We start from the raw sequence: 18,271 nt of genomic DNA on the forward strand, positions 1-18,271 counted from the left end.
TAATAATAATATTAATTTTTTATGAAAATAAAAAGTTTTCAGGTACGATTTTTTTGATTGTGTATTTTAATAACTACGAATATCACAATATTACAGTAAGTTATATTTTATCATAGATCTTCTCACCTATTCCAATTCAATCCAAGTATATTTCGTGCCTGAAAAAAAAAATTTCTTCATTTATTCTCTGTTCAAATACTTAATGGTTGTTAGTTCACATTAATTAAGAGTTAAAATTTTGGAGAGGTTGTATTCAACAAAAGTAGTTCTATGGAGATTAATAAAAATTATTTAAAGCTTTATATAATTCCGTTGCAAGTTATGCATCTATATTTTCTGGGAAATTTTTTTGCGAAAGCCTTTTACATTCAGCGTAATTGAGAAATAACTTTATAAAAAACTTAAAACTGAAAACTTGTAAAAGCGCTTTGCTTTTACATTATTTCATACACCCACTTTTCTTTCGGGCAGTCTTCTAAAAATTTATAAATAATTAAATAAATTTATTTTTCTACTAATGTAAATGTCAAAAAATATATTAAATAAATAAATAAATACCGTTACGAAAACAGCAGTTGTTGCTTCAGTGGCGCGATTAATAACTCGATCAGGTGGTGGCAAATCAGAAGCTACATTTAATAAACTGTAAATTTGATAAGCATCTTGTATTCGTCGTTCTAAAAACTCCCATGTTCGTTGATTATTTTCACTGCTATCTTGAAGTAAAAAGAGCTCTGTTGTTTTATAGATTCCAGCAAGAACAATCCTCCTAGTGTACCAATTGAACTAAGCAAATAACACCAAAATAATAAACTTAGAACAATTTTTAACGTTCAAATAAATTGTTGTAAAATAAACGATAAAAATATTCCGAAAGAAAATTAAAAAATTACATCAGTTATATTGAAAAAAAAAAAAAATTATAAATAATTATAGTGATTAAAAAAGCTTAAAAACCGTACTAAATAATCGGTAACTTCGTTTAAAAAATACTCCCATTTTGCAACTAATGCAAAATGCGTAAAACATCAGTTTCACAACCAAAACATAAACTTTTTTAATACAGTCGTTTTTTCAAAATTAGTCAGAATTGCCTCCTGGATGAAAAATCAATCTTTAAAAATGGTAACCAATCTAATAATTTCCTGAATTTTTGAAAATTCACTACTTTCATAGCAGCGAGTTAAATAATAAATAATGATAAATCTATAGATAAATAATTTTATAGATTGATAAAAATTTAATCCAATCAAAGTCTATTTAATCAGCTGCAGAATAAATTTATAACTTTTTTTGGAAAATTTAATACAAAATAAGTGTTTTAGTTGACCTCGTTGAGTTTCAATGATTTTTTTTGCAAACATATATTCATTTAAAGCTTACTTAATTAAATGATTAAAATTGAGTTAAACTTACATCAACGGATCTATCACCCGCATAGTAACATATATCATCAATCAAAGTGAGAATATTAGCTAATGCATTAGGAACATTGGGTGGAAGTGTCATTAAAGTAATTGCTTGAGGCCAGGTTGATTTATATGGAATCATCATTTTCAGGCGTTTCTCCAAAGCTTCTTTTACAAAAACTTCTGGTGGTTTTTTTTTTTTAGCAGGATTCTCTTCGATCGCCAATGCTTCGGATTTTAGAATTTTATTCAACTCTGCATTACAATTCGCGTAAAAGTATTGAATTAATTCTATTCCACCTTTCGGAAACATCCCATGAGCTACTCCAGGATACCCTAGAGCTTCCGCCCCTAAATCAAACAATTAATCTAGTCTTATTTTTTTCATTGTAATCATTAAAGATTAATTAATTTTTATTGATTGAGGAAATTTACCAGCACTAATCGTTTGTCGACTCCACCCAAATTCATTGACAAATGGCAACGATGCGGATAAAATTTTTATTTTTATATTCTTCTCATACTCTTCTTCACTTTCAAATTTAAATCCATCTTTTTTTGATCCTTCAACGATCGGTAAATGAGATGCTAACAATAATCTTGAAGTCCATAAACTCCGGGTACCTGAAAATATTTATTGTTGAAATTAATTTAATTTTACAAATAGAATATTTCTTCGTTGAATTTAAGTTTTCTAAAGTTGACTTGAAAATTGTTGTAATTTTCTGTGAAGAACTAAACGAAAAGGAATCCACAAGAAAAATAATTTTTTAAATATTGATAAATAAATACTAAATTAATTTGGGAACAGTGCCAAGAACCTATAGAAGAAACCACTAAAGACTATAAAAAAATTAAAATTTTCCAAAAATATAAAAAAAATGTATTTTCTATGCTGTGCTCCTAAATTACAAATGAGGAGCTGAATTGAATAGCGAAATAATAGAGATTATTTATGGATTATATTATCGTTGTGTTGGATATTATTATCGTTGTTATAATTTTTTATAGAAATTATATGAATGTTTTCGACTAATATGTGGGTTAATACTATGTTTATTTGTTAATAAATGTGACATACCGTTGAAGCTGTAAAGGTGTTTTGATATTTTATTTACTTAAGTGATGCTTATAATTTTAGAATGATTTTTTAATAATATACTATTGTAATTATTTCAGAGAGATTTTATTTGCACACAAACACACATTCAAACATCAGATTCACATCGTAGGAATAGTCAGAATAGCTTCCTAGGCACTCAAAAACGTGCGGATGATATGAGAACTTTCCGATTTTGTCTATGATTTCCTTGAAAATCTTGTAAAGATATATATAAGTAATTAGCAAATATTATAATTATAATGAAAGTGACAATTGAAAAAAAAAAAAGTTTTATTAACATTGATATCATTTACATGAATTTGGGAAGATTTTTATACATTCATTAATTCGAGTTAAAATGCATTCAATTATATCAAGAGTATTCAAAGCACAGCGACAAAATTTGATTGTTTCTTCCACAGGCATCTTCGGTAAATTTTCACCTCCTACCATCACATTAATATCGGTTAGTATCTCATCCTTTTGATTTCCAAGCATTTTTTTTTCATTTTCAAGGTCACGAATTTTCATTTCCCAATGAGCGCGTGAAAGTTCAATTCCTTTTCTCAATGGTTCTAGGTAATTAATTTCTATACTTTTTAATACCGTCCATATGTTCGTAATATTATTTTTATCCCTCAAAATTAAAAATCTTAATAAATTCAAGGTGGTTATTATTTCATCAGAAATTTCTACTAAATCAGATTTACTTTCATTTGGAAGTTTACAAATGCGTAGTAAAATTGCTGCTAATTTATCACCAATAAAGTATTCACATGGTAATTTTGTATCCAACGATGTAATTATTAATTCTTTTAAAATACTTATTATTAAAGAACGTAAACCAGAATTCTTGCTTGTTTCATATAAATGAATTATCAATAAATATCGTCTTTTCATGGAAAAAAGTTTAATGTATTGACGAAAAATATTTAAAGCCATTTTTCGTTCAGGCACCGAGTCACAGAAAATCATTATTTGTGACAAACTCGAAAGTAAATCATGATGTATTGTCAATTCTGTAGATTTGTACGAGATAGATTCAATATCAATCTTTTTTAAAGTATTATCAATAAGCTTTAATCCTTTTGATACTAAAATATATTCTGGTTGTATCAATAAACAATTACCAAGATAGAACAGTATATTCATCAGATAATGTGGATGATAAACTTTCGGAATCAAATAGTTAAGTTTCTCTGAAGTCATAAGTATGAAATAAAAATTTGCGTATGCTAAATCATTTATCTCAACTTGGAACAATTGATTTTCAAGACTTTGAATATTATCCAAATCTATTTTTCGTTCTTCAATATTTTTTGTTATTTGTTCATTGTTACGCTCTTCGATAAATTTTAAGAATTTCAATAAGTCACCAGTTAGTCGACTCATCTGAATAATTGACGATTCAAACATACAATATGTTTCACCTTTATTAATATTTAAATTAGAAAAAGATTTTCCAAAGAGACTCAGATACAAGTTAAGCAGTTGCATTGATAGTTTTATGTGATTTGACTTTAAACTGATGACTCTATTGATAACATGTTCTGAAAAAGATAAAATTGATTGATATGTTGAAGTGAGTCTTTCGCTTACTGGATCTTTATCCTCCTTGAATCCATCGTCATTGGTTTCCTCTAATTTAACATTATCCGGTGATGGCAAATTCTCACAGTACGCCACGATTGTACTGATAACCCATTCAATTACTTTATCAAGATTAGCTTTATCCAGAGATTTTGCCAATGGCTTTAACAAACCACGAAATCTAATGTCATTTTCAAGATCTTCAACTTGTTCTAAAAATAACAAAACTGTTTCATTAGCATTGCAATTGTCGGCGACTATTTCCAGAATTTTTTCACAGGTGTTAAACACATCACGATTATTCAAATAATTATCTTCATTTAAAAGCTCGACAACAGCAGGAACTAATTTCCAAGAACATTGATCCAAAACCTCACTTTTACTGATTTCAAGTAAATGTCCAATTGCTTCTTGGCATTTTTTTTTATTTAAAAATTTCCTTATCTGTTTGACAGAGTTATTAACAACTGAATTTTCATCATTTTCATCCATTTTTTTGTGATTAATATTTATCTAATACCTGTAATCTTAATAGAATTAGAGGAATTATTAATCAAACATTAAATCATATGTACTATTATCAAAGAGGCGACTAATGCCAATAAATTTTAAAGTTGCACATGATGTTGAAAGAGTAATTTGGAAAATACAAAATTACATGCAAAAAGCCAATATATAATTATTAAAGTTAAAATATCAACGTAGAAATATAATTATACAATTAAACATAAATTATTAAGCTCACCATTAACTGATAAACAATTTTTTAGTACAACGAAAGTAAATGTAGCCATGTCTGTTTATATGTCCACTTAACACTCATTATCTCATTTCTCATTTCTCGGATTGAAAGGTTTGAGTTTTACACTATCACCGCCACTATAGAGAGGGCGCCAAAACCCCATCCCAAAGCACGATCCTCTAAATTAAAATAGATGAAATAATCCTCTAAACTAAAATAGATGAAATAAAAATAAGTGTGAAGTTAACTTAGTATCGAATTATCGCAAAAATGTGGTCCCCGATTCCTTATTGGTTGAAAAATTAAGGTACGCAATTTAAATTCCTAGTATCTATTAAGGGACAAATCATTTTGGGTGCCAGAGACGTCTTGCAGTGGAAGAGAGAACGAAAAACGATATGTACAATACAAAAATAAAAAAGAGAGAAAAGTAAATTTACCGTAAAATAACTGTCAGAATAAATTAAATGTAAAATTGAATAGCTTTCGAATCACTCACCAAATCGTTCAAAAAAAAGTTTGAAATATTTATGATCCACCAAATATTAATGACCCTGAAGTTAGCGGACAGCAGACAAAATAAAATTTCAGATAGGGATATCTACAAGCGAAATTAAGTTTTTCAAGTTTACCAAATTATAAATTGTTTGTCGTTGACTTACCTACAGGTGACAATAAACGAAATTTTTTTTTTACGTAAAAAAATTAGTACTAATAAAAAATTTTTTAAATTAAAAATTAAATTTTGGGAAACTCTCACCGTGTTTCCTATCAGTTCATGAATATGAAATTATCAAATTTAGTTTATTTTTGGATTCTAAAAAGATGATTTCAGTTAGTTTTTTAAATTTTGGCTTAGGACATTCTGGGACGTATATCTGCGAGTAAAATGATTATTATTAAAAAAAAAAAAAATTAGGAAAACGGTTGACCCTAAAGGCCATCCCTGCAACTTCCCGCTAATTCCGTTAATACCTGGCCGCTTTTTTGAGCTCTTCGAGCTCAAAAGTACAATCTGTGTGTTGTTTTAAGCTCTCCGAGCTCAAAAAGATACCTTTTCTATGCTTTTGAGCTCTTTGAGCTCAAAAGTCTGATAGAAGTTTCATGGAACACTATTTTTTGAATGTTCATACCGCAATAACTTTTGAATGAATGAACCGATTTTTACGCGGTTGGCGGCATTCTACGTAGTTTTTTAAGCCTTATAAATAATTTCTAAGTTTCAATTGGTCAAACTAGAAATTTCGGAGTAACTCTGAAAAAACACTTTTTTCGGTTTTCTTTCGTTCACGATATCTCTCGAACGAATCAACCGATTTTGACCAGCTTGGTGGCAATCGACGTGGTTTTATGATGTTAAGAGCTGATTAGTTTTTGGAATCGATCGGTAGAGCTGTTTGAAAGTTATTCCAAAAAATGTCGAAGTTATGTTGAAAAAATCCTTATTTCCAAATATTTCGTCGAGGATATCTCTCGAACTAATCAACCGATTTCCACGTTTTCGGCGGCAATCGACGCGGTTTTTTAACTTCTGAAATTATTCTATATCATCAAAAACGATCCGAGAAGAAATGACGAAGTTATGTGAAAAAAACACTTTTTTCGGTTTTTTTCGGTTTTCTTTCGTTCACGCTATCTCTCGAACGAATCAACCGATTTTGATCGGGTTGACGCCGATCGGCGTGGTTTTTCAAGCTTAAGGGCGGATTAGTTTTTGAAGTTGATCGATAGAGCCGTTTAAAAGATATTCCAAAAAAACTACTTTCAAAAATGATTTTTTTCTTATTTTTTTTAAGATTTTTCAAGATTTCTTAAAATCTATCGGTCCGAATCGGTTCAAATTCTCAGGAAATCTAAGTTCAGCGTAGCCCTTTCGAATGGCACCAACCGCGATGAAATCGGTTCAACCGTTCAAAAGTTATAAGCGAGTCACATAGTCACACACACACACACACACACACACACACACACACACACATACATACATACAGACATAGTGACAACATCGCGGGGGTAGTCAGGGAAGCTTCCTGTGACCTTCAAACGTCGAGATCTGATGAAAACTCGATTTTTGCCAAACGGGGTAAAAACAATAACTTCCCGATTTTTGAAAATCTGAGATTTTTAGCGGGAAGTTAAAAAGTCACCTTTTTGTCTTTGAAAAATCTAAAGATGATATTTTTTTTTATTTTAAATTTGATAGTCGGATCGTTAGATATCCTTCATTTTTTATTTTTTTGAAAATTTTGGTCCGGAATATTAAAATCAAAAATGATGAGAAACACAAAAAAAGAAGTTTTTTGTTTTCATTTCTCAAAAATCTAAAGATGATTTTTTTCAGATCTTTATTTTTCATTTCCCTCTAAGAAAATCGAAGATTTTCAAAAATCGGGAAGTTATTCTTTTCACCCCGTTTTTCAAAAATTAAGTTTTCATCGGATCTCGACGTTTTAAAATCATAGAAAGCTTCCCTGACTACCCCTGCGTTGTTGACGCTATGCCTGTATGTATTTGTGTGTGTATTAGTATGTGACTCGCTTATAACTTTTAAACGACTAAACCGATCGGAACCTACCAAACGGCGTTCCAAAGAGTTCCCTCAAACTTACATTTCCGGTGAATTTGAACCGATAGATTTTAAGAAATTTTGAAAAATTTTTAAAAAACTAAGAAAAAAATATTTTTTGATAGTGGTTTTAACGGAATAACTTTAAACGGCTATATCGATCAACTCCAAAAACGAATCCACCCTTAACCTAGAGAAACTACGTCGATCGCCGCTAATCTGGTCAAAATCAGTTGATTCGTTCGAAAGATATCGTGAACGAAAGAAAACCGAAAAAAGTGTTTTTTCCACATAACTTCGACATTTCTTTTCGAATCGTTTTTGATGAAATGAAATAATTTTTAGAGCTTTAAAAACCGCGTCGATCGCCGCCAAGAACGTAGAAATCGGTTGATTGGTTCGAGAGATATCCTCGACAAAATATTTGGAAACAAGTGTTTTTTTAACATCACTCCGAAATTTTTTGGAATAACTTTTAAATGGCTTCAACGATCAATTTCAAAAACTAATCAGCTATTAACATAAAAAATTACGTCGATTGCCGTCAAGCCGGTCAAAATCGGTCAATTTGTTCAAGAGATATCGTGAACAAAAGAAAACCGGAAAAAGTGTTTTTTCGGAATAACTCCAAATTTCCTAGTTTTATCAATTCAAACTTGAAGATTCTTCATGAGGCTGAAAAAATTTTAATTAGATATTCTGTGACATCTGTCAGAGGTGGTCACATATCAGCTGTCTCAAACATTTGACTAAAAATTTCTGAAATACAGACTGAAAAATTTTTTCTTTCTTGTTTTACTCTTATTATTTTACGTCCCCAATACTTCCCTTACTCGTTGATCCTTATTTACCTCAGACATGTCTAATTATTTTCAGTTGAATTGTCTTCATTATATGTTTTCTACAGGATTAAATGATTCATACATCACAAAATAACTAACAAAAGAATTACTTTTTTAGTCATTTTGTTTAACGTGAATCATATATCTCAAATTTTTTAAATCTAGATGGCAAATTTATTGACTTGAGTAAAAAAAAATTTTTATTTATGCTTTACCTGATATTCTCTGTCAAAATAAATATAAAAACTGAAAAATATAAATATTTAATGAACAAATGAAGAAAATAAAGATCTGAAAAAAATTATCTTTAGATTTTTGAGAAATGAAAACAAAAAACTTCTTTTTTTGTGTTTCTCATCATTTTTTATTTTAATATTCCGGACCAAAATTTTCAAAAAAACAAAAAAATAAGGATATTCAATAAATAAATAAGAAAATAAAAAATCCGAGATAAATCATCTTCAGATTCTTGAAAAATTAAAACATGACATTTTTTTGATTTCGATTTTGATTATTTTTTACTTTGATATCCGGCTCCAAAATTTTCAAAAAAATCAAAAATGAAGGATATCTAACGATCCGACTATCAAATTTAAAATAAAAAAAATATCATCTTTAGATTTTTCAAAGACAAAAAGGTGACTTTTTTTTTTTTTTTTTTTTTTTAATAATAATCATTTTACTCGCAGATATACGTCCCAGAATGCCCTAAGCCAAAATTTAAAAAACTAACTGAAATCATCTTTTTAGAATCCAAAAATAAACTAAATTTGAAAATTTCATATTCATAAACCTATAGGAAACACGATGAGAGTTTCCCAAAATTTAATTTTTAATTAAAAAAATTTCGTTTATTGTCACCTGTAGGTAAGTCAACGACAAACAATTTATAATTTGGTAAACTTGAAAAACTTAATTTCGCTTGTAGATATCCCTATCTGAAATTTTATTTTGTCTGCTGTCCGCTAACTTCAGGGTCAGAAATATTAGACGACATAATTTAACTACAAGTTTGATTGTAGTTAAACTTGTATTCAAGTTGCGGCCGTAGATTTCCGTCAATTTGCTTACAACTGTTGTTGAGTGAAGAATTACCGCCAACTTGATGTATAAATTAACCGTAACTGTAACCGCTTTTAGAAGCTTTACATTTTTGAAGTATAACGTTTCTCAACATGAACATTCTTTAGACATCACATTTCCAACATATACATTTTAGGATTAAGTAACGTTTATAAAAACTAATTTTCGGCAAGTTTCACATTTCTTAAATGTGCTTATCTCGATATCAGACGTTTGGGATATTGCTGCACCTTGCTAAAAACATTACGTCTTGTATAGTCTCTGTTAAGACTAAGTTGTGGCACCCGCTTTTACACACACACACAATTTTCAATTTTCTTAGTAGAAAGTTAAAAATATTAAATGAAGGAATCCCACTTTGAAAAAATTTGGAAGGGATCGGGTTTAAAGGTGGTCGATTTGGCGTGGAATGATCACTATACATTATATAAATTTTTTGTCTTTTATGTCTACATATATTTTTATTTATTTGTAAAGTTCAAAACATTGAATTAACGCTTGTAACGTTGGAATCACGTTCGAGACGTTGAAAACGTTGGAATAACGTTGGAGACGTTGGAATCGCGTTTGAGACGTTGGAAACGTTGGAGATTTCGACTCGGGTTTGTAAATAATTAACATTTTGATTGTTTTTTATTTGATGAATGTTGTAGTTTATCTTTTATTCAAAGAAAACACACGTACTTTACACATACATTTATCCTATGAAGTTGCAAGTATTTTGCCTTCATATAGTGTTGATGGTTTTTATTTTGTGAAGGCTTTTTACATGTTGTAAATATATAGATCTCTTGTCCGGGCCCGGGAGTATTGAAAATATTGAAATACTCGACTCCAGGGCAGAAAAGGAATTAAAAAAAAAAAATATTGAAGAGACGTAATTCAATTTTTGTCAGAATTATTCTGTGTGATTTGATTTATTATTCGAGTTGATTGACTGAAGATACTAAGGGCCAGTTTTTCAATCCGAGATCAAATTTTATCCTATGTCAATATATATCTACATATCTCATGTTTATAGATATACTGGTAATAATAATTTTATCCTGGATAAAATTTTATCTCGGATTGACAAACTGGCCCTAAGACATTATTTAGTACCTTACAACAATTATTCGTTGAATTTCACACGTATCCTTTACGACTTTTGTCATTGAGTTTCAAATTTCGTGTAACAAGAAATAGTCCGGGCATCACTAAAATACTTTAATGGATTCCAAGAACTTGACTAGAGTGTACTTTTATATTATAATATAAATTTATTTTTTATACATAAAATAAAGTAAAAAGACGTTTTATGACTACTGGGTAAGGCTAGGCCGTAATTGATGTATTTTTTCTTTATCTAATTACTTTTTGGAAAATTTTTTAATTAACTATTATAAAGCTTCCACAAACTGGTCAGATGTTATTTTTCGGAAGCTTCATTTCAATTGAAATTAAAATGAATAAAAGGTAGCGTCACTTGCATCATACAAGGTACATATGGAGGGTAGAGTGGGTAGAGCTGTCTCTACTGAAAACTCAAGACAGGGGCCGGAATATACCACTACCTTATAAACAAATAATGAGACTTTATAATGAGGATTAATTTAAATTAGTTATTAAAAATTTTTAAATAAATTTGAAAATTAATGACTAAAAAAAAACTAAAAAGTAGCACAAGAAGAATTTTTTTTTAATTTTAAGTGCATTTTTTTACCATATTTACGTAATAATTACATGATTCATAAATTTAAAAACAAATTGTCTAATTTTACTAATAAATTCTACGAGTAGACAGAACAATTTTAAAGCTTACGTTAAAAGAAAATTCTCAGATTTCATAACGACATATAATATTATAGGTGATTTTTGATAACAAGTGATCAAATTTTTTTATATTCGTCAAAAATTTGTTTTTTTATTGAATAAAACTGAATATTTGTTCAATTATGCGTCATCGAGTATGCAATTCATACAAAATTTTAAATCACTGCTCAATTTACTAGTAACGACACCTTAGTTGATGAGGAAATAAATCGTCTATTGTTATGCTTCCATCTAGTGGATGTTATTTTTATTTATTGAAAACTTTACTTACTGTAGTTCTTTCGCCCGGGAGTATTAAAATACTCGGTTTCAGCGCGGGAAAGGAATCATTTAAAAAAAAAGAATTCTATTTAGACGTTATTTAATTTTGATCAAAATTATTTAATTGGTTTCAATTTATTATTCAAGTTGACCAAATATTAGAAAGCTTCAAAATATAAAATTGAGGTTTACAATAATGTGATCTTAGCAATCTAAGCTCTCAATGAGAAGTGTCGTTACATAGTTTTTCTGAAGAGCTTCAAACTCCGTTCTTCTGCCACCATAACTCCCATACATATATCCGCTCTTGTACATATATAAGTACACATATTTATACTATATATAAATGATTTTCACACACTAATATATAATATTTTCTATTATATTCACATATATTTATTTATAAATTATATATATATATATATATATATATATATATATATATATATATATATATATATATATAGAGCTATATATATATATATATATATATATATATATATTGCAGAGCATTAATATTCGTATTTTGCAAATTAGATTAAGCTTATTACTATTTCTATCAATCTATAATCTATTAAAACTATGAAATAGTTTAATTGTTAATGTTAGAGATAAATATCATTTAATAATATTATTTTATACAATCTTATTCTTTTAACATTAATTAATAATTATTTCTAAGTTGGATACAGGATATAAATTGTTAATTTAATTTTTATATATTTCGTTGCAATATTATATTAAAGCAAGTTTAACAAAAATATGTTATTTAAAGATCTTATTTTTTGTTACATATTTGTTACGTTATTATTTAGCCGTTGAAACAAGGGATCATAGAATTTTTCTCACACGTGTCTTTTATGGCTTTTCCTCAGAATCTCAAGTACCTAAGGTTTCTCAGAACTCAACTACAATGTCTCTTTGTACTCGATAATAGCTTATATTTATTTGAAACAAAATATACTCTATATAATAAATATTCTACGATACAGAACCTAAACTTTCTAATTTGGACAGTGTTCGCTATTTAAATTATGAATTAATAAAATAATTTAATATAATCTAAATTACATTTAAATTTGCACTTCATTGGCTGGTAGCGTCACCTACGGAATGCATCTAGAGGCATTACACTATGTAATTCTGATCTAAAAATCTGAATCTATTGTATATACAGTGAAAGCTGTTAAAAGTTACTGTAGTTCTGTCTCAATTTCTCATAAAACATCAATAAGAGCGAGAAAGACAACCTGGGTAACTTTTAAGAGCTTTTACTGTTTAACACAGCGTTGAAACCCTAAATAACCTATAAATAAGTTATAAGAGTAAACAAACCGTAAATAGTTTGTAAAATTTTTTGATAATCGAAATTAAACTATCATACATAAAATAAATAATCTCGATAATGTTTTTGACAAGTTTAAACTTTGCCAAAAAAGCTAAAAGCAAGTAAGTTGATTAAATTAAAAAATAATATTTATCGACATGAAAATTTTATTGCTAAATAATTATAAAATTCAAATGACCAGTTTTGGATTTCTTTTGACAACTAAATTGTTAAAAAAAAAAATTGCATTTATAGTTTTCTAAAATTTCTACGTGTAATTTATCTCAAACTTCCTATAAAATGTTCATATTTTTAGTTGTTTTTTATTCTTTCAATTAATAATTATTTCTTATAAAACTAAAATTTATGTCTGCTGATTTCAGTGTCATCATGCTGTAGGTTTTTAAAATACGTGAATTATTTTTTATTAATTTATATTTATTCAAAAAAAAAAAAAAAAAAATTAGAAAAACGGTTGACCCTGAAGGCCATCCCTGCAACTTCCCGCTAATTCCATACCTAGGCGCTTAAAATTACACTTATGACGTTTTTGAGCTCTTCGAGCTCAAGAATACGATTTATGTATTATTTGGAGCTCTCCGAGCTCAAAGAGATAGCTTTCCTATGCTTTTGAGCTCTTCGAGCTCAAAAGTTTTATTAAAATTCGATGAAACACGATTTTTTTAATGTTCAAACTGCTGTAACTTTTGCATAAATCAACCGATTTTCACGCGGTTGGCGGCGATCGATATAATTTTTTGAGATCTATAAATAATTTCAAACAAAAAAAATTTATCTGATGAAACGTTTTGGAGTTATTACAAAAAAACACTTTTTTCAATTTTTTTCGACAACGATATCTCACGAACGCATCAACCGAATCTGACGCTCTAGATGGCGATCGATGCGGGTTTTCAAGGTTAAAAGCTGATTAGTTTTTGAGGTCGATCGGTTCAGCCAATTCGGAGATATTTAAAAAGAAAATGTGTGTGTGTGTGTGTGCAAGTCACACACGGTAGAAGTGAAACTTTCGAAAAGTCCCTGATTAAATATACTTATTGAAAAGTATTAAAAAAATAAACAGTCTCTTCATGTAAACTGTATATTTAAAATACATAAAAAAAGAATGAGGATTATTGAAAACAATTCAAATATCATCATTTTCAATACTTTTCAATTAGTATTTTCAATCAAGGGTAGGCTACGAAAGATTGAGATAGATATAGAGTGTGAGGAGTATTAGGATAAATGTAAGGTTTATTATTTTTCACCGAGCCTAAAAATTATTTAATATTTTAATGGGCTTGTTCAAATTTACTAAGTTCTTCGCTGGACTGAGCTTAGATTAGTATAACCTGCATTGTTTTTTTTATAGATGTTCTTTAGAGAAAATGTAGTCACTTTTGGTTTTTGCTACATGATCTGCTCTAAGATCTCTCAAGAGCCTATATTTTCACATTGAACAAATGACACGAAAGGTTTATAGTAACTGAAATAGGAAACGAATGCTCTAGTTTCAATTTGATTTATATATCTTTGCGGTCATAATTTACAAATAGGGTCAACCCTATTTTGGGCCATAACTAAGTAAAAAATCAAAACCTTTTAATTTTTTTTATTATGCTTATTTTTACGGCGCAATTAAGATAAAAATGTCGTGAAAGAAAAAAAAAAAATGATTTCGATGGCTTTTTTGCCTTCGAAAGGAAAAAATTTTGGCTTTCATTTTTTTGGATAAAATTTCTATTTGATCTTTTTTTGATATTTTAGACGTTTTTTTTTTAAAAACAAAAAAATGAACAATTTGAAAAAAAAATTGTTCAATTTGATAAGAAAAAAAAATTAACATGGCTTAGCTTGGGTTGATCCCACTTGTAAATAATAACCATTCTTGGAAAACAGCGTCAATTATTGTTTTTGATCTGGTAGTTTTTGGAGTAATTGTAAAATTAAGAAAATTAAAATATTCCCACAAATAAAAATGCATCAACAATCAACACGCTTGCTTTTTATTAAAGCTTACTCATACGCAGGCGCAAACACATGTATTAAACACATACTAACATAACACGTAGAACGCTCGGACCTGGAGCAAGATGTAGATATAGATATACTGACTATCCCACTACACAGGAGCATACATATGGACAATGTTTAGTAGACGATAGTGGGGATGCTACGAAGAGTCGCGCAAAGAGGAGACCGAGAACGTCTAATGCGTTCTATCTCATTCTCTCGCCCGCTGAACCCTATACATTTATGTGTTTGTGTCTCTATGGACTTATTTTTTCGTTTCATCGAATTTGAAATCACAACGATTCTAAAGAAGTTTTACTTCAAAAAATGAAAAAAAAAAAAACAACTGTTTTTTTCACTTTTTTTGCAATTTCTCGAAATCTACTTGTCCGAATCGGTTCCAACTTACATGAAATCTAAGTTTGGCGAAGACCTTTCGAATGACACCAACTGCGATAAAATCGGTCGAGCCGTTCAGACGTTACACACACACACACACACACACACACACGCGCGCGCGCGCGCGCGTACGGACATCATCGTGAAAATAGTCAGGAAAGCTTCTTAGGGCTTCAAAACGTCGAGATCTGTTGAAACCTCGATTTTTGCAAAACGGGGTAAAACCAATAACTTCCCGATTTTTCGAAAATCTTAGATTTTCTTAGCTGGAAGTTAAAAATAAACAAGTAAAAAAAATTGTGAAAATTAATTTAACAGATATTTGATAATTTTAAGAATTTTTGTAACAAATAAATTATGACAAAAACAATTGACATGTAGAAATTTTAAAAAATTAAAAATGAATTTTTTTAAAAAAAATTTGTTAGTTAAAAAAAATTAAAAAATTGTGAAGTGGCAGCTAAATTTTATGTCATAAAAAAATTCCAATTTTGCCAAGAGATTTTTTGGGAAAAAAGAATGTAATACATAAAAGTACATACACTAAATGATAATATGTATAATTTTATATGGAGCGAAACAATTTATATAATATCTAAGTAATAATAAATTGCGAACATGTTAATTATCAAAAATTGGTTTCTTCATTCATGAAAAATTCATGGGCTTTATTATTAAAAATTTGAAGTGACGATGAGTTGATCATTTTTATTGGTAATTCTTGTTACAGACGAATAGTGGACACAATAAACGAATGCTCATAGATGACAGTAGCAAAATTTGGCATTTTGAACAACATATTATTGTTTTTTGCTGCAAGCTTGTCCGTTCTCCTAATGTCAGGGTCTTTATTTTTGAATAAGACTCGTAGGAATTTAGGTTCATCAGTTTCCAAGATTTTATAAATAAGACAAGCTAGGAAATATTTCCTTCTTAACACTGAGCCAGTTTAAAGTGCGTCTATAAGGTGTTTTTTTTTATCCAAAGTGTGATTTTTCTATCCAAGTTAAAAATAATTAATTATTGCAAATTATCTCCAGATTTGTTGAATTCTGTTCTAGAAGCCTTGATTTGCGATGGTCGTTATAAAATATTGCAGGTTCATCTTAAATCAATTGAACGAAAAAACATTATTAGTTTAGTAGTTCATTTATCATTTGATCAAAGACTTTTAACTTTCCTCCATGACGAGTAATATTTAAAAAAAAATTGAGAAACATTTTTTAGTATTTTTTTTGTAGTTCCAAAATCTCAGAAAATACGTTCTTTCATAAAAACTTAAAAATTTTTGTATTTTTATTGGTTTTGAGCGTAAAAATGTATTGAAAACTTTTTTTTTCTCTACGAATCGACTAATTTTTAGTGTTACGAAGTAACAGCTTCTCGAAACTTACTAAAAAAAAAAAAAAAAAAAAAAAAAAAAAAAAAAAATTGGAAATTTTTCGACTTCCATAAATTTTATTCACTGACTTTATTTTAATAATTAAAAATTTTTTTTTTATTTAGACATGTTTTAATGGCAATGGAAAGCTTAGTAAGTGGACATACGATGAATAGAATCCGTGAAAGACTTGCTGACAAATTAGAGTTCATGGCCTTCGACCCTTATGGTAACTCTTATTATTCAATATAATTATAACTTGTCAATAATAACTTATCAAAAATTAAATATAATGTAACCTATCTTTAATGAATCATCTGATAATTTTTAAATATTAATCTACTTTTAGAAATAATTCAAGTGAAACATACTTATTTTATTTTCAGTTCAAAAAACAGTATTGTACAGAGAAAAAAAGAAGCTTTGTAATATTTACCGGCTGAAAGATACAACGAAACCATATCCTGTGGTTAGGAAGCACTATTGGGAATCATAGTTTTTACTTTATAGTCATCATATTTCAATAAATTTATTGCCTTTTTTAAATTAATCAAATATTTTTTAAATACTGCAAATAATTATTTGTAACAAATGAGTAACAGATAATATAGAATAAAATTTCTGAGTTAAATTTATAATACTGTTTAATTTTGCTATTAGACTACTCAAATTGGAATTTTAAAAATAAAAATAATGCTCAAAATTCGGATTTCCTCTATTGTATTTAAGAGCGTTTGATATCAAAACTTTTCGGTTTTCAAAATATACTATCAGAGATTCGGATACTTATCAGTGAACTTAAATTAACGAATTACTTTTTACTGGACAGAATATTTGAAAAAAAAAATAATCACAAAGATTATCAAATGTTTGTGATACCTATTCATCTTAAACGTTCTCTGATCAGCAATGAAAATAAAAAGATAAGAATATTAGCTTAACATGACTCATAGAAATTAGATTTCCTCCATAAGTCGTCGTTTCAAGACCTAAGGAAATATTCTCGACTATTTTTGATATTTTCGTGTTCACATGTCATGTGAAAACGAATCAATTTATTAGAGTAATTTTAGCAATGATTAACCCCTGACAAACAAACATCCAAACCGTATTCCTCTAACAGCAGTGAGGGTAAAAAGATCTTGTACAATTTAATTTTAAGTATCCACTAAAGACGAATAAATTTTTTCGTTTTCAAAGTAAAGCTCGAATAATTCTGCGTAAGATAGATATAATTTTGAAACAATTTAATAATATAAAATAACATTTTACAGAACAATTTTTATAAAATTCCAATGAAGTTGAATTTTAGGAGTAGGTACTTTTTATTCAGTTTGCCTTTCAGGGGTTAAGAATGTTTGTTTTAACTTATATGATTTAGTTTTGGAGTTGATCGACCCGAACAGTATCATCATAGTTTCTGAAGAAAAAAATTTGTGCAGATTTAAGGTGTCAGTAGATTAAATTATATTTACGTAAAGGATAAAAATAAATATCTTTGTTATGATCTACGGATTAAAAACCAATTGTTGAGAAGATGAATTTTCAATAAATCTTTTCGACTTCGTTTTTAAAAACATACAATCAGTTTTAATAGAAGATATCTCATATCCTTTTGAATATTAGAATTTTTTGACTTGACGGAACACTATGATAAAATTATAAATTGACTAAAACTATTATTTGTTGGTGGAAAAATAAATTAAAAATAAACTTATAAAATACCCTGATTATTAGATGT

At 28.4% G+C, this 18,271-nt stretch overlaps 2 protein-coding genes across 2 annotated transcripts; one reads left to right on the forward strand and one right to left on the reverse strand.

Moving 5' to 3' along the window:
* Positions 1-43: 43 nt before the first annotated feature.
* LOC123264682 (glomulin-like) lies at positions 44-5,030 on the reverse strand. Its single transcript, XM_044728097.1, has 6 exons — positions 4,847-5,030; positions 2,910-4,628; positions 1,845-2,033; positions 1,417-1,760; positions 559-786; positions 44-158 (listed from the first exon to the last, which is right to left on the reverse strand). The coding sequence occupies exons 2-6, from the start codon at positions 4,591-4,593 to the stop codon at positions 123-125; spliced, it is 2,481 nt and encodes an 826-aa protein (XP_044584032.1). The 5' UTR covers positions 4,594-4,628; positions 4,847-5,030; the 3' UTR covers positions 44-122.
* Positions 5,031-12,689: 7,659 nt separating this feature from the next.
* LOC123264753 (39S ribosomal protein L33, mitochondrial) lies at positions 12,690-17,786 on the forward strand. The gene is made up of 3 exons (XM_044728199.1): positions 12,690-12,856; positions 16,656-16,759; positions 16,917-17,786. Exons 1-3 carry the CDS (start codon positions 12,813-12,815, stop codon positions 17,024-17,026), a joined length of 258 nt encoding a protein of 85 aa, XP_044584134.1. The 5' UTR covers positions 12,690-12,812; the 3' UTR covers positions 17,027-17,786.
* Positions 17,787-18,271: the final 485 nt, after the last annotated feature.

This window comes from Cotesia glomerata, linkage group LG5 (genome assembly GCF_020080835.1).
Source record: "Cotesia glomerata isolate CgM1 linkage group LG5, MPM_Cglom_v2.3, whole genome shotgun sequence".
Lineage (NCBI taxonomy): Eukaryota > Metazoa > Arthropoda > Insecta > Hymenoptera > Braconidae > Cotesia > Cotesia glomerata.